This window comes from Strigops habroptila, chromosome 14 (assembly GCF_004027225.2).
Source record: "Strigops habroptila isolate Jane chromosome 14, bStrHab1.2.pri, whole genome shotgun sequence".
Taxonomy (NCBI): Eukaryota; Metazoa; Chordata; class Aves; order Psittaciformes; family Psittacidae; genus Strigops; species Strigops habroptila.
In genome coordinates this window covers 8,152,440-8,175,106 of record NC_044290.2, presented here as the reverse complement: position 1 = coordinate 8,175,106, position 22,667 = coordinate 8,152,440, and the positions used below count along the sequence as shown (strand labels likewise).

The following is a 22,667-nucleotide window of genomic DNA, read 5'->3' as shown; positions in this document are numbered from 1 at the left end:
GTGAGTTCAAGGATTTTGCTTGATGAACAAAGAAGAGTTCTCTTACCACTCACAGCTTTTTTTCTCTGGATTCTAGCCTCAGGTGAAGGGGGAGGTGAAGGAAGACAATCTAGATGTGAAGAGGATGAACTGATTTTCTTTTGAGAGTGTTCTTCTGAAAGATCCACAAACTTCCTTATGGGTAGGCCAGCTGCTGGCTGCTTGTATCTTGCGTACTGCAGTGCTTCTGTGATCCATCTCATATCCCTCCAGATCTCATCGATTTGCTATAGAGAAAAGAAATGGTGAGAAAGCACAGTTAGTCTGTGTATTGATTCTACCTAAGTGTGTACTTTGTACAAGTGCCCAAGTGAGTGTGTAGTTGCTGCCAATAGAGAGAAGCAGGATCCCCTGACAGGACACTTCAGATGTAAATGGTCTGAACTGCCTTTGGTTCAGCACTTATTCACCTCCACCACTGCAGAGTCTGATTCTCAAATGAGATACCACAGTTAAGAACATGTAGTTGCGGGGGGTGAATTCAGGCCTAAACTCTGACATGCAGAGAAAATGAAAATGGTCTTTTGATGGAGTAAAAAATGTGATGAATTTTGTAGCATAGTTGAAAGTTGTTTTCATTCCATACTGAAATGAAAGCAAGACTTCTTGAGCATCCTTGCAAACCCTGGATTATGCTCCAAAGCAGAGTGCTCTGATGAAACCTGGTTTTTAACAGAAGAAGAATATAAATACATGGAGGGTGTAAGCACAGCTATAAGCTAAACTGCAGGTTTCTCCCTTATCATAATCTTGGTCTTCATATATTTTAATAGTATCAATCTACAGTAAGACATTTCTAACACATGCCTGTTGATGGCAATAAGAGACAAGTGCCTAAATCAATAGCAGGATATAGCTTTACGTATCTATGCAGAGAGGAAGGATGCTGTTTAATGTGGGTCTTGAGAGTCTTTTGATAATGGAACACTTTTAACATCTTCAAGCAATTCAACATGTTTGATGACGGAGCAGATGTTGCTGCAACCAGCAAATGACAGTAGCTGTGAGTATATTATCCTTCTGCTGCAGTACCCTTTCTAGAACTTCCCTCGTACTTCTCTTCCTACAGAAGATTCTGCATTTAAAGAAACGAGCCTTCATATTAATATTGCAGTGCTTAAGGGAAACTGCTCTGCAGTTATACAAATACATTCTGCAGGAATGCAGAATGAGAGCCCTGGGTCAGTAAATGGATAGGCAAAAGTGAGTGGTACTTTGTGCAGTGGGTATTATCAAATAGAGAAGTAACAAAGGCACCAGAGAAGAGGAGACTGCAGACTTATATATTCTAAGATGAGGTCTCCAGCACATACTCTTAGCTAGAGATACTTCTTCACAAAATGCACATTCAAAGTGTGAAATTTATTGCCAAAGGATACTGTAGATGCCAGTTTTGCTAGGGTAGTTCTTGATGAGCTGTGTTGGAGACAGGATAACCGGAGAGATGGATCTTTGTCTTGACCTAGTATGGCCATTTTTATGTAAAGGTGAAATCCCGACTCCAATGATGTCAGTGCAAGCCTCGCCACTGAGTTAATTTGAGCTAAGAATATACACTGATAAGAATAGCAAATGGCTCAGAGATTAATTCATAATCCTACATCATTTCAAGACTTCAGTGTTGCTCCATGAAGAGAATGCCAGTTAGAAAACGTCTCACCTATTTGATTTTGGAGATTTTGTATTCTCTGTCTGTGATCCTCCCTCAAACCCAAACAGAAATCACAGTGCATGCAGTTTAATAAAATGCAAATCCTGTTGTTTTTCTCCTTGATGCCATTCTGCAGTGTCTCCTGGGATAATGGACCAGTCATTTTAATGAACTGTGGTTCTTTTACAATTCAGGAACGTCTGAAGCATTACACTGTATAACTCACAGCTTAACTTCAGTTCTAGTTTCAGTGTCTGCAGATTTCTTGCTGTGTAACACTCTGGTAAAGTCTCCAAGTACCTTATCTGCTCTTTTATTTTATTTTAATCTTTACTTTTCAGTTGCCCTCTGACTCCTTTTCAGAACTGCATTTATATAGACTCCCTTGCTCTTTACAATGTTTGGTTTGTGTAGTGACTTCAACACTGTCTTAGATCTAGGATCACACAAATGCTCTTGCGGTTTTGTGGTCACCACTGAAGATTGCGGTATGTGGTGGGCTGAGATATTTTTGCCAATAGGTGGAATACAGCTGGTTTTCATTTGAGAGGAAACCTGACAAGGCTAATACACTGTCACAATAATTCAGCACAAAACACTGAAGTTTAAAATGTTCTCCCGTATTTTCCCAGTGTATATATGTGACTCAAACACTTTGGAGAAGAGGAACACAGACCTGTCTATAAAGTACATGCATATTAACATATATATACTTATTTCTGATGTGAAGGAGAAAAATGTGCCAAAATCTCCTGCACACTGGGAAAAAGCTAGATTTTCTGAGTGTGAGGGTGGGAAGATGAGAAGGAAGGAGATGTTTGAGCAGTGAAAATACAATGGAACATTCCTCTCTGCCCTCCTGCATGTTGCCAAAAGCTCCGAAGTGGACAAGGCAAAGGGGATCTGAATTCAGAGCAGAGAAGAACAGAAATATTATCATCTTGTTCATAATTATGGACAAAAACATATTATCAATGGGATAAATGGTTGCCTTGGCCCCTACTCCAACAGAAGGTTGCTTGAATGTGAAGAATGCAGAGCTGTTAATTTATCTGCACCTCAGTTGTAGAAAGACAGATCAACCATGTCCATAGATGCGCTCTGCAAAGGAGTATTAGCTCTAAATAACCAATTGCCAAAACAGTTTGCAAAAGGACAGGCCTTGCTATGGAGCACAATGGAGTGTAGTTGGAAGATCCCTGACTTGAATTGGTAAAGCTCTGATCTGCGAATAGTACTGGAAATCAGTGTGAGATACAGAGAATAAGCAAATTAGACAGTATGATAACATATGGTAACATTTGTGATCCTTCTGCACTGGGGAACTGAAGCTGTATCACTGCATGGTGCTGGACAGACTTGCAGATGCTTTGGAGCTAGCTTGCTATCTTCAGTGCAGAGCTGCTTTCTTCACTGTGATATTGTTGATGAAGATTGGCTCAGCAAACTAGTCTGAATTTTCATTTAGATTTTTTTAATTGGCAACTTATCATAGTAAAAAATGTCCTCAGTTCACAAAGACAGAGAAAAACCATTACACAAATGAATGCCCAAGCCTGGTACTAGCTTACCTCACATTAGATGGGAGTGAGTTTTACAAGCAGACTGACACGTTTCTTTATAACAGTCTAGTATAACTGTCATTTGATTTTACCCATAAAAATCCTTCTATAAAAGCAACAACTAAGGAAATCATGTTCTGGGTTTGAATTTCATAAAACCAGAATTGCACTTTTGATACAACTGCTCTTTTTATGATGTCTGTGAATAATTCTCCATTTAGATTTCAAGTTACAGCCCTATGCAATTTTTAAGAAAGCCACCTTAAAATCTCCTTGGAATAGGCAGAAACAGACTATTACCTGTATGTAGTCTATAACTTGCTGGTGTCTTTGTTTGGCTGCAGCGACTTCACTGTCTGAAATTGCTTCCCTTAGGGATTGCTGGGTTTTCAGAGAGTCCAGCTCTATGACAGCAGAAAGGCGGCAATACAGGCTTATAAATTTTTCCTTGTAACAGCAAAAATGAACTGTGAAAAGACCAAGTGCAAAGGAAACATTGTTTTATTTTGGTTATGAAATATGAAATCCTTAGCTTTCAGAACACAAATTTTATTAGATATAATTACTAACTCTGGATGGGTTACTTTAAGCTAGAAATAAATAATACAGGCTCTAATTCTCCTCTCATTTACACTGGATTTACTCTGTAACTTCCCTGATTTCAAAAGAGTCATTTCTAATTTATATCTAAGTGAAGGGATAATCAGGTCCTTAGTATGCAACTCCAGAGGCTATCTTACCCTTGATAGCTTTAATCAGAAAGGCTGTTTCTGAGGCTTTTATAGCTCATCATTTCTTTTATCAAGAAAGCAGTGACATGACTGGAAAATGGAACTCATCTTTTATTTTTTTTTAATTGAGTGTTTCAGAAGGGAAGTATCATTTCAAAGGGTGATAACTTTCTCTTGGGTTAGGCTGGCTTAAATCAGTAACTGAAATGTAAATGACTCAGCAGTAAAAGCATTTCAGTGATATCAGTTTGGGTGAAACAAAACTCTGTTAGGTGTTAGCACTCATCATGCCCTGAACACTCATGCAGAAGGGTAACACAGAAGGTTCAGATGTGACCTCTTGCTGTGTGTAATTCGGCTTAGGAGTATAACAGCTATCACAGCTACCTCTAAAAGAGGTAATTAGGTAACAGAGACACAACAGCCCCAGTGCCATGGAGCTTCACATATGTTAGTTTTCCTGGCCTCTTAAAGTTACATTATTACAGAAGCTGCAATTGCACAGGCAAAACTTAGCAGTTATCTCTGTGAACCTCTGCACAGACACGCTGAAATGTGCTGAGGGAGATCAAGTTTTCAGAAATACCTCTCCATTCAGTGGTGTTTCAATAAATGCAAGCACAACAGCATGACCTTGTTATAGCAGACTGCCCGCTGGTTACTACTGCTACTTCTCTGGATTGGGGCAGGGTATTTTTCAGGATATTTTAAATGTAAATTTCATATATTGTTTTATCATAAATATCAACAAAGAAATCAAAACAGCATCACATGTCTACTTGTTCCATGCAAACAACATGGTAAGAATAATTGAGAAGACTTTTTCAAACTAAGAAATCTGATCATAGACTCATCATTAGCATAACAGTAAAGGCCTAATCTGAACATAGAAATCCCCCCAAAAAGAGTGAAAGAAAGAATTCTACCTTCTGGTTTCTCAAAGATGCCGAGATATTGCAGGGATCTAGTCTGAATAGTGTGTGGTCTTTCAGTATATATGCCATATGTGGTGGACTCTTGAGTGAATTACAGCCGCGGTTTCAGCTTCAGTGCTGAAGTTTCTAGCCTTTGTGGTTTTAAGTCAGACCCTTTAATGTTACTTTAACAAATGTTGCTTCAACATAGTCTTTTGTGGTTATGCAATTATATAGCTGGTAGCCACCAGCTAATGGGGAATGGAAGCTTCTAATATTTGAGATGTGAATCACAGTCACTTTATAGAACATCAGGGATACATATATAATGTCATACAGAAATGTCATCTGCCTTTGGCCAGATGATTGCTTACTGATAAAAAAATACTCAAATATAAAATTCACTTTCCATACTGTTTTCTCCACCATGAACTGCTAAAAAGAGAGGTCTGCACCCAGAGTGCCTTTTGAGAGATTGCTCTGTTGCATGTTTATCTGCACCACATCACCCCATTCAGTGTCTATAGCTTTCTCAGCCTGATGCAAACTATGTCCCAGAAATGAGAATGACTCCTGTCCCCGCCCTGCATACCACATAATGAGGGTTAAATCGTCTGCAAAGCCTCTAGCACAGAGATTAATTTCACCAGAAATGAGTATGCTTCATGCATTAATTTGCACAGTGAGTGCAGCAGTCACCTCTCATAGGAACAAATGATATGCTCAATACACACAGTCTAATAGTAAGCTTCAGGGTTGTGTGCCAGGAAGATAAGTCTGGCTTTAAGGCACTACAGCCATGGACATATGACCCAAAGCACTGAACTAACTCTTCTAGTTCAATCACATTAGTTTTCTTTTGAAGGGGTAACTTTTCCTGGGCAAACTACACCAGCTCATGTATTGCCTGTCTGTACCACTCGTAATTACATGGCAGCTCAGCTAGCTGTCATCTGTGCTCCCACAGCCAGCATAAAACCCCGGAGTTGTCACAGGCACCACTTTGTGTGCTCTGGCTGATGTGGGATGAACACAGTTGTGTGTTCCTGTCTGTGTATTTGTGTTGCTGGATGATGGTAGGTCACGGATCAATTGTGACTCCAGAAATATAGTGTTGGTAAGATCCGCCATTAACATCTAATCATTGTTCTCCTACATTAGTGGTTCTAACTGCACTTAGCAATGACATACAGGAGATAGAATGGTAATGGTGTCACATAAGCACCTGAGAGAGTTATCAATGAGGACACAGTTGCCACTAGAGACCTACTCCGTAGTGGCTCTGTATGTATTGACTCCTTCAGTTTTGGCTTGTATCTTTCTTCTCTTCTCCAAGGCAGAGGGAAGAAAGATATCCAGTTTTACAGGCCAGAAGGAAACAGAAGAGACTAATGTGTAAGGCTCAGCAGTCCCCATACTTACAATATTCTTTCTAAGAAGAACTATTAAGTCTTTATGAGCTGCTTTTATGTGGAACCTTTCTTTTCTCTGTGGACCAAACACAAAGAAATGAGAAATAGAGGACCTTGAAGCAAAAGCATCTTATGCCTTCTGTGAGACAGCTGGGAAATTCTGTTTTGGGGAACTTTTACCCAGCCAGCAATGCTGTGGAACAAGAGGGCTGAATCTGCTGCAGCACAGGATGTGCTCCCTAGAGAAACAGATTCAAGCCCATTGCTTTGGCATTTTCCACAACTGCAATGTGACTGTCTCCTGCATTTTTCCAGGAATCAGAAGAAAAAATGATGATCCTCACTTGGGAAACTCCACTCACCTTTCGCAAAGCTGTGAGGGACTCAGACCTTGCAGATAGTCAGACTATCTGCAATCAGAAACTGCAAAAATTCTCCTCTCCAGAACTAGTGATTCTGGTGACAATTTAGAAGGATTCTTATTTGCATCTCCTTTCACACTCCAGCTTTGCTGTGTTGTGTGTAATTTTGTTGGTTCTGTTTTTTTAGAGCACATCATCTTCCAAATAAGCTTCTAGACACATAGTGGATAACTGTGGGCTTTGCTCTATGCTTTACATTTCAATAACGATTGCTACAGTATATGCTTTAACCGCTCTGCTCCCTCTATAACTTGTACACAGTTATAGGTAGTGTTGTTGCCAAAGCCATCATGTGATTTATTGACTCTCCACTGGGACAAGGGGGAAAACAGATACAACTTTGTGATTTTATTATAAGGAGACTGGGTTAATATTTCGAGGTGAAGCAAGCTACTATACCGAGTTCAAACATCTGAAGAGGGAGGTTAAGAAATCCTGAGTGTGGGGTGTAAGGATTATTCTGTCCTGGGGCAGTGCAGACGTCGTCTGAGGCGGGGAGCAGGAGAAGAAAGGAGACATTGTGACCCAGTTCCAACACCTCCTGTGTATACAGACGGAAGTGCTTAGCCTGTAGAGGGACACGCGCGGGGGAAGAAATAGGAGAGAATTACAACATGGCACTTATATAAACAACACCCCAAATGATATAAAACATTAAAGAAAATTTGCACAACATCAAGCTCGGAATTTTTATAAAAAATATTTGGGGGGGGGGAGGGCCCTAAATGTGGGTTCATGTCACTACATAAAATAAAGATTTAAAGCTGCAATGTTCCACATTAAAACAACACACACAGGCACAACCCCCCTGAAAACAACATTTATGTTTCTTATTAGGCAGAAAATGATCACATGCCATGTGCTTTTCAAGATTATGATTGCATAATTATGTGAAAACATGAAAATGGATTCAATTAAAAACCTTTAAGATTCAATTTAGGGTTGGTTAAGAGAAATATGCAGCTCTCCCTCAACACAGCACTGGAAAGGTTTAACAAGTGCTGCAGCAAGAGAAAATGGCACACACAGGAGTTGGCTGGAGGCTGCTGTAGAGCTGCTGTGTGCAGCACTGCATGTTACCCTGGGCATGCACCAGCATCGCTGCCCATCATTCTGTTTGCCACAGAAGTAATAAAAATACATAAATAAATCTGTTAAATTAAAAATGGAATTAATTAACACAGGAGTTTGGTCCTGAGCCATCGGAACATTTACAACTGTGTTTAACTGCAAGGTCATGTTTACGTCTCTCTCTCATGCACAATAGATGAGCTTAAATGCTGGGCTGAGCTGCAGCCTGAGGAATATATTGCACATTCCTAGGTCAAAAAAAAAAAAGATACACAAAAGCTATAACCCCCAAGAAAATACACTAGCATAGAGACCTGTACAGAGCCCTATTGAATTAGAGTGACTGACCACAAGGCAGCACACCATCTGTCTTAATTTTGGATTATACTTGAGTCTTACTTGGCTCTTCCCAGGCTAGAAGGTGCAGGACTGATGGATTCCTTTTTAAAAGCAAAGCCTAAACCTTTCAAAATCAAGAAATGTAGAAGCAGATTAATTTATTTTAAGGCCACATCTTTCTAGCTGCACAAACAGACCTTGAAGCGAATATAAAGATGATTTACTTCTTCTTTAAGCCCTCCTTACCCATGTAGACCAAAATAAAATGGAATTCATGTAAACAAGAAACAAACTCCTTAGCTTATTTTTTCATGGATCTTTCACATCATAGATTATCCCCCCTGACTTTATTTATTCACATATGCATTTCTTGTACATAAATGTAAAGCCAGAAGCCAGATACCTCTCCTCACCCACAGCAATCTGGAGGTCTAGAGCTATGTGGTTTAGAAGTGCTATGTTTATCTGTGTGTAAAAGAATAGCAAAATGCTGTGTCTTCAGCAGGCCTTTCATACACCCTCACTACTGCCTCCAGAAGAACAGTCTATTGCCCTGATTGCCTGGAAAAATACCTGTTCTTCTTTGCCAGCTGGGTAAAGGTGCTCGCAACTACTATTTTCATGCAAAAGTACCTATTTGCACCTGCCTGAAGTTGCACAAATATGCTAACAGATGCAAAAAAATAGGAGCTAATTGAAAATTGTCTCTTAATCCTTGTATGTTCAGATATCCAGGGAAATAACTGGTTTATTGAAGATGTTCCCCCCACCCCTTAGAATAATGGAATACAAAACTTCTCTGCTTTTCTTTTTTTTTGCAACAGTATCATTTAATCCCTGCTTGCAAGTTACACAGTTTGTAGCTTTTAGTTGTGTTCTTAAGAATCAGTTTTTAAGAAGGTGATAAATACCGCAGAGGAAAATACCTGATGCAGAGGTAGATTGATCTGTTTAAGGAGAGCTTTCACTGCCATCTGGAGCTCATACAAGAACAATTGAGTAGGGCAGTCTGAAGTATGATCCATACTTTCCACAGATTCTGAGCCAGAAAGTGTTTGGATCCATTCCCACTCATCTCTGTATGTTGAGTCAAGTTAAAATTAGAAATACAACAAAAGTTCAGTGCACAAGCAGGAATTCAGTGTATGTGCATTTGGGATCTGTTGATAGTTTAATCCTCATATAGCAAAACATTCTAAACTTGTGCAGCCTTGGTTGTTTGTAGTTAACAGTCTAACTCTGAAAAGTGTAATTTTTCTAGCACATGTACATCAGGCTGAACATTCCTTGCAACCCTCTGAAAATCCAAGTGCCTTTAAAAGATTTCACTAAGGCTCCTCACTCCAGATTTTCTTTTTCACATACTTCATTCCATATCTACCACAACATTTTCAAAAGTATGCACTGGAAATGACAACAGTGACAATTAGCAGGAAGTTTCATTTCTGTGACAAGACTCTCTTCTACTCACTGGAGCCAAAGAACTTCCTGGTTTGCCTGACATATATCCATTTTAGACCTGATAAACATGAGAATCATCTTTCTGGATCAAATCCTTAATGTACCCTGCCCAGTATTCAGTCTTGAAAAGCAGCCAGCACCAAACATTCCAGAAAAAAAAGTACAGGAAAATCCACTACTAGATGAGTAATAGATGTGGTACAGTTTGCGCCTAAATAAAGATCTGATCTTAAACTTCAAGACTGGTATAAACTCTGAAGCACTAGGCTTTATATTCCTGCCAAAATGTTTGTTAATATTAACTACTACATTCTGGGTATCCTTGTTGTCCATGCAGATAGCCAGTTCCTTTTTCCTCATGCAAAATTATCAGCTGGTTGCTGAAATGATAAGGGATTAAAAAGTTTTAGAAGAAAGCCAATAAAATATGTTGCCCACTAGGCAAGGACCAGGCAGGACAAATAAGTGCACTTGCCCAATAGATAAGGGAAGCAATGGACAAAGGGGAAAATGGCTTTCTCAGAGCACAGCAGTTCAGTGGCTGATAGCGTTTGTCTGAATATGTGTTTTGAATTGATGTGTGTTTGCTCTGGATTAGAGAATCCAGATATTACACAAGGAAATACACACAAAAATCACCACCACCATCAGCCCATGGTCAGGAGAAATCAGGAAAAAGGGTGACATGTATTCACTGAAGGCTGATTCCAGGCTGCAGGCTATGATCTTCCTAGCAGATATATGAAAGATCAGTACCACTGTGCAGAATTTGAGCGACCAACGTAATACTATTCTTAGAAACCAATGGGCTCATCTGTCCACCTTAGTTCAGTGCTGACTCCTGTGCTGGTACACACCTGAGCCAGACTTTGCTGGCACCTACAATTTTTCAGTGGTAAAATTGCCTTAGTGTTCAAATTTGATCATTTGTTTTAAACTTAAAACAAATGTTCTGTCGCTACACAGATCTGTGTAAATATGACGTATAAGGTATATATTCACTTACCTGGAGACATTGCTGTTGTCTCGGATTTTAACATGACACAGGACATTAGGCAACTTCTGCAACACGAGCACTTTGATTTGATCCACAGAACTGCAGAGCTTAAGGTAACCCAGATACAAGCCGGGAGGGAGGCGCTGCTGACTTCGTTTGTGGTAGGTGAGTATGTCCTGTTTGAAGAGAAACAGTCCTACATAAAAATCTCTTTTTTTTTTTTTCATGTAAGTGGAAGACTTTGGGATAAAAAAGCAACAAATGTTTTTACAGCCATCTTTTTGTTTCAAGTGTTCCCAATTCACAAAGCATTTAAGCATGTGCTTAAGCATATAAATAATCTCTGGTAGTTTGGATGCGCTTGGACAACTTAAAAGTCATACACAGGTTCTCTAAGCTCTCCATGTCATGTGAGAATTGGTTCTAAAAACCTGAGGTTTCAATCTTCTACAACTGTAGTATTTAAACTAGCTTAAATAAGACCCACCTCTGCACTCCTGCCTGGTCATTTCAGCAGTAGCTGGGTCAGGGAATTGATTCAGCTGAAAAACAGCTTAGAAAAGGAGCAGTCATTTTTCAGCCAGAGCAGTTCCCTGGTTCACATTTGATGTGTAGCTGCACAGATGGAATAGAGCAGCATTAGAACACTGGGAAAGGTGGGAGAGAGGGGCTGCATAAGCCAGTACTGGCACCAAAGAAGTCCCTGCAGAGTCCCAGCCTATCTGTTCTGTGTCACCTGCTGTCAACAGGGAGGTCTCACTGAGCATGGGCATTGGTGGTTTGCTAATTTTAATTGATGGCTGTGCTTTCTGCACAAATATCTTTACCAAAAAATAGAACTTAGAAAGAATTAATGATGGAGGATTTGCTGAAGCCAGGAGATGTCTTTAAAGCTAGGTATTGCAGTCTCCCAGAACTACCCTAAAACTGATGTCTGCTGCCGTCCTGAGAAATGTGTGCTTCTGCAGTGGGTGAGGATTGACACCTGGCCTTACGCCTTTACTCTTGGAACCATCAAATTATCTGCCAGTGCTATACTTGGCTCTGACCAATGCAATTAGACCCTCATTTTCACAAGCACTTCATGAACAAAATACCCATTCGATGATTAAACAAGTAATAGAAGAAAGGGTGGGCATTAGATAGGAATGCGTAAACCACCAGGGGAACATTTTTTCCACTAGGATCTCTGTGGAAATCTGATCAGGCCTGTATTTTGGGTTTCCTAATATAAAACTTCTGCCCAGATTGACATTTTTCTACACCTTTAACACATTTTAATACATTAAATCTAACATAGATCAGGTAAGTTTTATTGTCTTTTGGAAATGTTTTAACGTTCCTAAAAGCTGGTAATGTGTATTTTGATTGCCTCTCAGCTTCCGGTGCAAAAAGCACAGTCTCTGCCCAAGAAGGTGCCTCTAATTCAAACATAACCACAGCAGTCGTCGTCTAGTCAAGGGTGCTAAAGAAGGGACTAAAGCAATGATTTGTCTTGTAGTATTTTGGGTAACCATGCAACTGAGTTTTAGAGGTTGGCTACTGACACTTTGGGAGAAATAGGTTGCTGTTACCCACAGAAAACATGTATCGATCTTTAAGTGAACTCTCTACTTTTAACATGGCTTTGCAGATAACCCTGATTCTTGAAGGGCTGAAAGCTCATGGCTCTCAGTGATGTTGACTGAACTGACTATGCAAAGCGACTTCTAATGTCAATCCTTACCTTTTATTTTTGTAATTGTGAAGTGTAGGGGCATGTTACACAGAAATTAAAGGAGGGTTATGGTCGGTAAAGAATTCTTTAGCAACTATACCAGGCTCCAAGGAACTCTGAACCCCACAGAACAAGTTTATTAAGTAGAACAGTAAGGTTTTAAGCCCAGATTTAGTGTTCAAGGTTGGATGGAAAAATGTTATGGAGTGTAGAAATTGTAAGTGTCTGTATAGGTGCTTAAAACCATCCCAGAGAATTTTAAAGGTTTTTATATCCCTTGCTATGAATTCTATAGTGTGGTTTCCCGAAACTGATAGAAACTACTATTCTCTGCTAGGACTTTGAAGTAATTTCTTTAGAATCTCATGGATATTTTACATATTAAGGATCTGATCCCAGACCCACTGGAAGTAATATAAGTCTTTGCTTTCAGTGGGAACCTTGCCATTAATTTTATTGGGCACTGGATTAAGGCCTAAAATTCTACCAGACTCTTCCAAAAATCAGGGCTCTGGCACAGGCTTTACAAAAGCAAATAACACACAGTAAGAGAAGCAAAGCACTACCTGGATTGTTATAAGCAAGATGTCTAACGCTGTTGGCTCCTCTGGAGTTGAAAGGGATTTCCTCTGGCTTTGTAGTTTGGATACCTGCATCCATTTGCCATTGAAAAATGAATAAAGACTCTCCACTTCTCTTATAGTCACTATCAGCATATTGCCATGTCGATCCTTGATTGGCTCATAAAAAACTCTGCCTAAGTTGTGAGTTCCCAGCAAATTCTAGAAAACAAGCACATTATAAAATGAAAGTTATTTGTCACATATCAGGAGAGTGGTGTATTTTTAAACTTAACTTTGTGCTCACTGACTTTAGTCCTGTTGACTTCAATAACAACTAGACACACATCTTTCTCAAACACTTGCCCTATATTGTATCACTTAGTGGCAAAAGGAACAGTTTTTCCCTAAGTTGTGTTTGTGGATTGAATGTGGATCCTCCGATGTGGTTGGTCCAGCAGTGTTTAGTCCAACATTTAATGGAGAACAGCAGAAAGACCATCATGACCCAATGCCTTTGTAAAAGGAAACATTGCAAAGTAATTCACTTATTTAGACAGAACTTCCTATTTTTGCCCAGTCTTCTAAAGATCAAGGATGCAAATTTCAAAAGCACTCAGTGCTGGTCTAGTGGAGACTCCTTTGGTATCAATGAGGCTCTTCTCATTTGAACTTACTGAAGAGCTAGGTGCTTATCTTAACCTCCCCATAACCAAATGTCAGCGATGATACAAAATTCTTCATCTATCCCCAAATCATTCATAATAGACACTTCAAATATTTTCTAACTATAATCTCCATTTTCTGTTCTCTGTTTTAAAATCATTCAGATTATTTTCAGCAACAAAAGCAAGAGGCCCTCATATCTGTGTTGAATGTAAATAATTTGGAGCTAAACTGTGGAGTGTGTTTCTGAAGGACCATAGAAGAATTTGAAGAGACGTGGACCCTTTTCTTTTTACTTCAGATACGAAGAATGTGCTAGACAAAACCAGCAGAAACTAACAAACTACCAGGGCAAAGCTCTCCAGGAAAATATGTGAGGATTAAAGAAAAGTAATTTTAAAAGGCTCCACATAAAATACATATTTTGGTCAAAATCCCTTTCCTCACACAGTAAGGCATCTGCTTATAGGTGCAAACACACTCAGTCCAGTGACCAGCCACTGAAGAGATTCCCAGATGTCTTAAAGAAAAATGCCTGACATTTAAAATATGCTCGTTACTTTGTGACTTTTCAAGAGATCTACAGTAAGCTGGATAGGTATGGGGGTAGTTTAAAATGAGAACTTGAATTCACAATGTAGCACATTGTATGTTTAGGGAAGTGCTGCACATTAACTTAATGACATTGTAAATGGATAGATTATCCTAAAATTATTTATCTGTACTTAGCAGGCAATATTTACTTATAAACTGTATTATTAAATTGTTTATAAACTCTAGATAGTCAGCACAGTGACTGCCCTTTATGTGGCATACATAACTTAGCTATTTTAGCTTTATGCATCCCTCTCCAGGGCATACTGTTGATGTCTACACAGCACCTCCCCTCTTCTTTTTAACTGTTCTGCCTTTTGAGGTTAGCCCCCGTAACTGATTACCAATGGGTGTCTTGAATATATATTTTGTATTAATCCATGTGCCCACAGGTGGGACAGATCACTGCAGGTAGATGTTAGCCATCTAGTTGTCATATGAATCACTGCAACATATGAATGTGCCTAGATAAAACAAACAGTTCTTTACTGTCACAGACTGTATATTCTGAATGGCATTGCAGCATAGAGAATGGGAGTACTTACTAGTAAGAATATGTGACTAATTCATATACCGAAAATTCATATATGCTGCTCAGCTTGGCACCCCACCACTTGTGTTTTGTTTGCTTTAGTTGTCTAGTAGTAACAACAGGCAAAATTACTGTCCCTGTTGTCTCTGAATCTGCTGATCTAGTCCCTTAGCAGCTGTGTTGTCACTGATCTTTTCCATTCTGTCCTGAATTCCTGCAGAGCCAGTCTATTAACTCCCTCAATAAAATGTATTCAACCATATAAACCTTATTGAGATCTATCCATTGGTGGATCCCATTAGGCCACACACCGATAGAGGTTGGCAGGCCGGTGACAATCCCTGTGCTCACCAGGGGACAAAGCTAGCAGAACAAACGTTAAGGACGATAAATTTGCCAGAGATTCAACAGAGCAGTATACCACATGGACACATTTGCTGTATCTCTGTGCTTTGAGTTCTGCTCTTAACATCTTTGGTAGCAAATAATAACACAATGTACTAGGAACCTTGGTTATCTCCAAGTGCAGTCTGTGCATACTAGCAATGCTCAGTTAAAGGCAATCAGCACAGGGGGAATGAAACTGAGCTAACCAAAGGAGTTTGTGCTACCTAAGCTGAGCTAACCACACCAGAGGGAACATTCAGCAGATATAGTTAAAACTTTCTCTAGTGACAGCTCAAAGGACTGACAAGCAGCTGCTGCTTAACACAGGTGGTCCTCCAATAAAGGTACAGCAGACTGGCATTCCAGATATTTCGGGATACTTCGGGGAAATCAGTCCAGACAGGTGGTTGCCCACTAAGGCTACTCTCCTGTACAGCAGACTTTGCCAAAAGATGTAAAACAACCCCCACATGGATATTCTTAATAATGGCCACAACGTATCTGGGTTTCATAGTGCTGTAAAACAAGCTTATTGCATTGGCTGGCAATAACAAGAGGGATGGTTGTGTGGCTAATACATGAGCCAAGCAATATGAAGGTCTTCATTAGTTCCATGGCTGTACCATAGATTTTTCTGGGAAGCTTTGGTGACTTCATTCAAACAAAAGGTAAGAGAAAGTGGGGCCTGGATATATTTTTCCTATAAGATTCATGCACACATCTTTTTGAAGATGAATCTTCCCACAAAAGTAAAAATCTCATAAGATTTCATCTTATCATGAAACCCATTCTTCAAAAGCTTTATAATACATGTTGAAATGTTCTGATGGAGAAAGTGTCATTATTATTTGCATATCAAATAGTGGACCGAGACACAGAAGGATTAAGTGACCTGTTTAGTACCACTCAGTTTGTATCTGTAGCACAGGTTGGAACAGAACCATCCTGAAGGTCAGTGCTGTGCCTTAACGACATGATATGAAGAGTGCACACAGTGCTCCTGTCCTTACCACTGTGCTGAGGGGTCAGCACAAGACCTGTGCACCACTGAATCTCTCTACTCTCTGTTTTTAAGGGTTAAACAGGTCTGTGCTGGTTGTCTGCACAAAGGTACATTTCACCTTAAAAATTCTGGCAGCTCAATTAAGAACTTAATGAAAGATTCAATTTTATTTCCCTGCTGACAGTCCACAACAGCATAGCCATCCCATTAGTCTAACAGTGTAGTTCTGCCCCAGAACCTGTACTTGAGCAGTTTGTAAGCCATGGGTGAATCAAGAAATATGCAAAGCAACCAACCTGTAGCTGTGCTGCCGCTGAAAGCATCTTTTGCCTGGCTTGAAGTGCTGTTGATGAGGACACGGATATAGACATATTCTGCCTTAGCCATCTGATATCATCCCACATGCAAGACAACTGCAAAAATATATCCAGTTCAATCAGGTTTTGTTCTCAGCATTTTAGAAAAGCAGAAATGAAACTAAAAGCATTTTGGACTTGGAAAAACCAGTAGCTATTGCTCATTTTGAGTGTCTGCGGGTGGCAATGACTTGCCTAGATAAACATGAAACAGACTGAATCAGACACAGAAGTTGTTCTGTAACCATCATGCACCTATTTCAGTTGCTTTTTGGACTATCGTGTAAAACTGATTTACTGTTCTTTGGGCTATAAAAAATAGTGTGAAGATATTTTGAATGATGGCATAACCATAATACCAACTTTAATTTTCTAAGTTATTTCTTTAGACTTTTCCTCTAAATGTTTTTAAAACATTTATGTACCTAAATAGCCATCACTTACGTAGGCTCATATATTTAAGGGTTAGTTGTACTACTGCCAGTGAACCAGTCAGAATTTAACCTATATAAATGGTTTGTTAGCTTTTTAATAACATCATTCATATATAACAACATTTAATAACATTTTGTATAGTCAGAATGATGAGCTAAGGCCTATGCATTATTAGCAACAGATTTGTAGAAGCAATATATGAAATTAGGCTCCCGTTACCTTTGTGAACCACAGGAAATCCTGCATAACTGAGCTACTGTGGGAGTCATCGATTTCCACAATTGGGATTTGATCTTCATTGGTTACTAATAAATTGTCTTTGTAAAAAAATATAACAGATAAGTAGAGTCCCCTGAAGAAAGAAGAAAACATTATTATCAAACACCTTTGATGTCTATTTATATCCATGCCAAATTTTACTCAAAGAATCATAGATGTTAAGTTCTGAGGAGACAAGTCGAATCATCTGGTCTTAACTTCTGTGCTATGTAGATCATGCAACTTCAGCCAGTGAGTTCTGAAAACCATTTGGGAAGCTTATCACATTAGATGATGTGAGACTACAGGAATCTAAGAAATTATGAATCTGTGCAAGCCACTGGCATCAGTTTTAGTAAGGATTTTGCCAGAGTAAACAGTACACAACGGAGGCTTTATGCCCTTTAGAAATCAGAAATTTTGCTAAAACTTTTTATCATTAATGGGCTTAGTTCTGCCCTCTTTTACTTTAGAGTAAATCTAAAGTAACTCAATTGAAATCAGGTGGGTTATTATGGATTTACATTAGTGTAATTGAGTGTAATTTGGCCAGCGTATCTCAAAACTCTTTATAGAGATCATTCCTTTCAATATTTACCCTTGCAATTAGTTACATACGTTAAGTAGCTGCCTTAGGGAATTTAAAGGCTCTGAGAGCTCTTCTGAAATAATCAAACTCTTATCAAAATACAAAGAAGAAAAAGCAACTGAACACTCCTGGCAATGAAAAAAGAAATAATCCAGCATAAGCAACTTCCATGTGGTAAAACAAATCATCACGGCTGAGGGTTGTTTGGGTCACACTGGGTTGCAAGTCTAGCTAAAGATGTTGGAGGATTCTAGATGTGTTGCTTGTTGCCAGTGGACTATTAGAACATGTTATCTGAGCTCTGCATTTTATATTATGAATGAAATAAACACCACAGTTCATTACTGAGCAGCAGCAGCAGAGGCAGTACTTCCAAAATACCTCAGGAACTGCGCTTTGTGTTTGAGCAGAATATTTCACTCTGTTACAATTCAAATCCATTTCCAACAGTAACAATGAAAAGATTCTATTTGTTTCAGTAGGAACCGGAGCATTATTTTCCTATGAGCTGCACCAGTCTTACATGTTCTTATAAGGTTCATTCTGATCAATTGCTGTTTCATTGGCAGTGGAATATTCACAGATATTTCTAAGGTGCTTTTCAGTGTAAGAGCAACAACTGCTAGCTAAAACTTGGAACGTTTGGGAGATAAATCAAATGACAAACCGTTTCAGAGTCTTCACAAACTTGTTTGATGAATGGAAAAGGTGCTTCAGGCTTCTGGAGACTGATTGCTTGCGACCAGCATTCTGTAGTTTAGAGCTTTCTAAAATGGAAAATAAAAAGCAAAACAAACCCAGCACTTAAGTTCCAGTTAGCATCTCATAAAGAGCCTTTGTCTCTTGAACCACAACACGAAATTTCAGTCAGGGCCCACTGTATACCTTTGAAAAGACAACATTTAGAAACATGCTCAAATACAACCTTTTGCTTGTATTTTCAATATCTCAGCGATATGTGACAAGAAGTAAGTTTCTTATTTGCAGCAAACTCAGACTTGGTAAAAACATAGCTTGAACCAGTACTGCATACTCTTAATGTTCAGAATGAATATGAATATTGCAAGTGGTCTCAAAAACCCAGGAAGAGATTTGAACCATCAGTCAACCTTTTAGGGTGTTGTAATTCCTCAGTCTCTACCCATATATAACTTAAGCTTCTAAGAACTGAATAACTGGCAGTCACTAACACCACAGCATCACAGTCTGACCTGAGCGAGAGCTTTAAGGAAACAACTAGATTGACCCTCATCTTTCTCTGTATCACATTAAATCCGCGTGCTTTTGTTTGGATTTTTTTCCCCACCCATCACAACAGTTTCCACTCACCTGTATTGTTTCAGAGCTTTCACAGTTACATTTGCTCCCTAATCATCTGGAATCCAGGGAAGAGGTGTTTAACTCATTTGTTCACTTCTTGTAAAGCTGAGACCTGCTGCGTGCCTGCAAGGATCTCTGGACCAGCTCTCCCAATAGAAGAATTTTATAAAGTCAAATCTTTTGCCTAATATTGTAAAAAATGTGGTTAAATTTTTATACATTGTATTATTTTTCACTTTGATGAATTTGACTTAATGCCTTTCCTTCTCTCACGCATGGCCTGAGTTTCCTTGTAAGCCAAAGAAAAATCTTCCAGTGGGAACTGGAACTCCCAAGCTCTGTGGAACAGCTGTGTCCACCTGTGTACCTGTGCACAGATTTTAGAGGGTATGCCAATAGATGGCAGTCAGGAACATGCAGGATTGTGTAATGTAAAATGTATTGTTAGTTGTTGTCCACTTATGGCATTTGAAAGGAATGGGCGCTTAAGCTGTTTGGGATTCTCTTGCACTGTCTTTTGCAATGTCCCTCCTTGTCTAATGCTGTTGTAAGAGAAACAGCAGAAATATTTGATTTTAAAAAGGAATTAATTCTTCAGATATTTACTGTGATCTGAAAAGAAAGACAAAAAGAAAAATGTAACCGTTTTCCAGGATCTGACTTGATTTGGATAAAGCGCGGATCTCCATCCAGCCTGAAGTGTGAAATGTTCCGAGGGACACCCTTTTCCAGTGGGGAAAAAACATGTCTCACGAAGAACCATTTGCTGAAAGCTGCTCATCAGTCTGCTTAGGTGTTTTCAGAGTAACATATTTCCCACTTATCTTCAGTGCAGAATAGGAGGTGTCTGTCTGTGTCTCCCGAGTGAGTTCTAAGTTTGAACATTTAAAGAACATCTAAATGTGCTATTGTCAAAACCCCATCTGTAGAAGTGCTCAACATATTTTAAATGATGAATAAATTTGCACTGTAATTTGCACATTGAAAACCACAGAAAGAAGACACATTGTTAGCAATAATTACCACTTCGCTGAACAGTAAGTACAAAGAGAACAAGGTTCTATTGGGGGTGAAATCATACACGATGTATGAGACTTATTAGATCATCAAATCCATTGTCTTTCCAGTGCAAACTTGTTCTCCGTGGCATATTCTCCACTGCGCTGTTCAGTTCAGGTTTAACAGACTCATCCAAAGCCATGACTGCTCCTTTGATGCAACTGATCTTTGCTTTCTTTTCCTTTTCAAAAAATCATTTGTTTTTCTATCCATATCTCCTCAGATAATTTCTGTTTTGCTGTGAACTTTTTTCAGTATATCACAGTAATGGAAACCAAATGGTACATGAAACCTCCTGTCTTACTGCTTCCTTCTTCCAAGGTTAAGACCAATTTAGGAATATAAATTTCATTCTCATTATGCATTTTTTATTTTCTTCTCTATTGCCTCCATCTCTATGGAGGGAATGGAGGAGAAAATTGCTGAAGGCAAAGCAACATAATTCTGTATAAAACACCCAGAGACTGCAGCATTAAAATAACAAGGCGCATTACAAGTGAAATACATGTTATTGGGCTATTCAGTGGTTTGGGTTCAGTCCACAGCTTTGCAGAAGCCAACAGCAAAAGAAATAGTGTAAAACTAGATGGAGACTGTAAACTCTCCTACATTGCTATTTGCCTTTGTTTTACAGTATAGCGTGTCTAGAAGCCAAAAACTGTGGAGCTGAGATTAGAAGATAATTTGGATCTACAGGAAATAGAACTTTGTCTGTTATTTAATTAACTAATAAATAACATAGAGTAACCTTTAGAAAAGCACCAGTAACAACATTAATAAATGATACAGTGATAGAGCTGTGAGCTCTTTTAATAGAATCTCAGGAGTGAACAGATAGTGGTTGAGATTGGAGAATTTCCAGTGATTAGATTTAGATCAGAAGCATTCAAACCTGGAGTGAAATAGGCAATTAACTACATTAACTACAACATTAGCAGTTTTTCTCTTCTCAGGTAGGATATAGAAATGCTTCTTTGCAGTTCACTTAAATACAGGAGATACTTAACATAAGTTGGCTGTGGAAGAATAAGAACGACGTTGCATACTCAGGCTGCCAGCATGCATCTGGGATCTCTGCTCTAGAGGAATGTCTGTTATGCCGTGCCATTTCTCTGAGGAGGAAGATCATCTGGAATTCTTTGTCCTATCACTAGACAAGCGGGTGCCTCTCTTCAAGTGGGGCAGATGTGAAGTATATGGAAATGGAATTACCTCAGTGCAAAATCATCTGAGATCTCAGCCCCACAAATCAGATGGCATGTGGAACAGCTAAATATCATTTAGGTTGACCCTGAATAAGGAAGTAAACTAGCACAAGATGAGCTAGATCCCACTGAAATCCTAGTGGAGGGCATAAAATGGGGTTTAGCGTTTTCACTAATTGTGTAACCTTCTGAAAATACATCCAATAGCTGGAAACTTCCAGATGAATTCAAACTCAATTTAATGCTGCACATTTTTAGCAGTGCAGACAACTGACACTGGATGAATAAGCAATGGAGACATTATATTCCACACAGAAGTAAAGGCGTAAGTATGTGCCAGACACCTAAATAGCTTGGAGACCATGATAGATTCTGTTTTACCGCCACCTCAAGGTGAGATGTCTTTCCAAAAGACAATTCTGTATGTCATGAGAAGAAGCTTCTGGGCATGACATATATACTGGGAGGTATAATTTTGGATTACAAAGTCAGGCACAATGGCTGAAATGGTATCTTTTTTAATTCCCTACCTTGAACTTTCCAGTTTATGGCTTGGTTCCTCAGCCTGATTTTGCTTTTCTCACAGATAATTATAATCTAAACACTTTAAATGCCTTGTGGAATCAGAAATGCTTCTCTTTGTTAAATGCAATAAAAACAATGTGCTCTGCTTGTGAATCAAAGTAAGATTAGAACATTTTTATTTCACCTCTGACTTGTCTAGTAAAATACATTTCAACCAAATTTCAGAAGGAAAGTATCTGGTAAGCATTTTACTGAAGACTTGGGTTCCTTTCTTAATGAAGCATCACACAATTACTTAATCCACTCAGAACTGTTTAGAAAGAATGATCTACAAGAAAATAATACTTAAAAAAATACATTTGAAGTGTTGCCAGGACATACAATTGTAGTAACTCAGTTATGATAGTCTGTAGCATGTATTATGAAGGACAAGGATGACTGGGGTGTTGTAATCATCAGCGTTTTCCAGAAGATTAAACATATGAAAGCAAAAGCTTTCCTAAGTAATTCCCTAGGAGATTTCATCATATCACAGAGCAGGGTTCAAAAGCAACAGCTGATCTAATTCCAAAAGCTCTTAAACTCACTGTACATTCCAATGTATTCTTCCTGGCATTTTGTAAGCTTGTTTCTCCAGCCCCTGCAATGCAAAGCAGAGGGCAGAAGGCAGGCTGCAGTGTGAGCCTGAATGAGCAGACTTGGGCAAGGGATCTGCCTGGAATCTGGGCAATTCACCCCTCCCAGATGACGCTGGAGCACTAGCACACAGCCTGGCTCTTCCAGCTCCTCTGTCCTCTGAGGCTTTTGCCTGTGTTATTCAAGTAATGTCAGATCTTTTACCCTCATTTTTTCCTATGTCCCT

The 22,667-nt window shown here is 39.1% G+C and overlaps 1 protein-coding gene across 2 annotated transcripts in view; it reads right to left on the bottom strand.

Annotated features, from left to right (window-relative positions):
- Window positions 1-22,667, bottom strand: part of ANKFN1 (ankyrin repeat and fibronectin type III domain containing 1) — a 110,867-nt gene that overhangs the window by 9,937 nt on the left and 78,263 nt on the right. For both annotated transcript variants that reach the window (XM_030506532.1, XM_030506533.1), the window contains exons 10-18: window positions 18,364-18,463; window positions 17,069-17,201; window positions 16,355-16,471; window positions 12,883-13,098; window positions 10,609-10,775; window positions 9,068-9,218; window positions 7,131-7,299; window positions 3,553-3,719; window positions 47-266 (exon numbers count right to left, since the gene is read on the bottom strand). In XM_030506532.1, coding sequence (XP_030362392.1) covers window positions 47-266; window positions 3,553-3,719; window positions 7,131-7,299; window positions 9,068-9,218; window positions 10,609-10,775; window positions 12,883-13,098; window positions 16,355-16,471; window positions 17,069-17,201; window positions 18,364-18,463 — 1,440 coding nt within the window. The remainder of the gene's footprint in view (window positions 1-46; window positions 267-3,552; window positions 3,720-7,130; window positions 7,300-9,067; window positions 9,219-10,608; window positions 10,776-12,882; window positions 13,099-16,354; window positions 16,472-17,068; window positions 17,202-18,363; window positions 18,464-22,667) is intronic.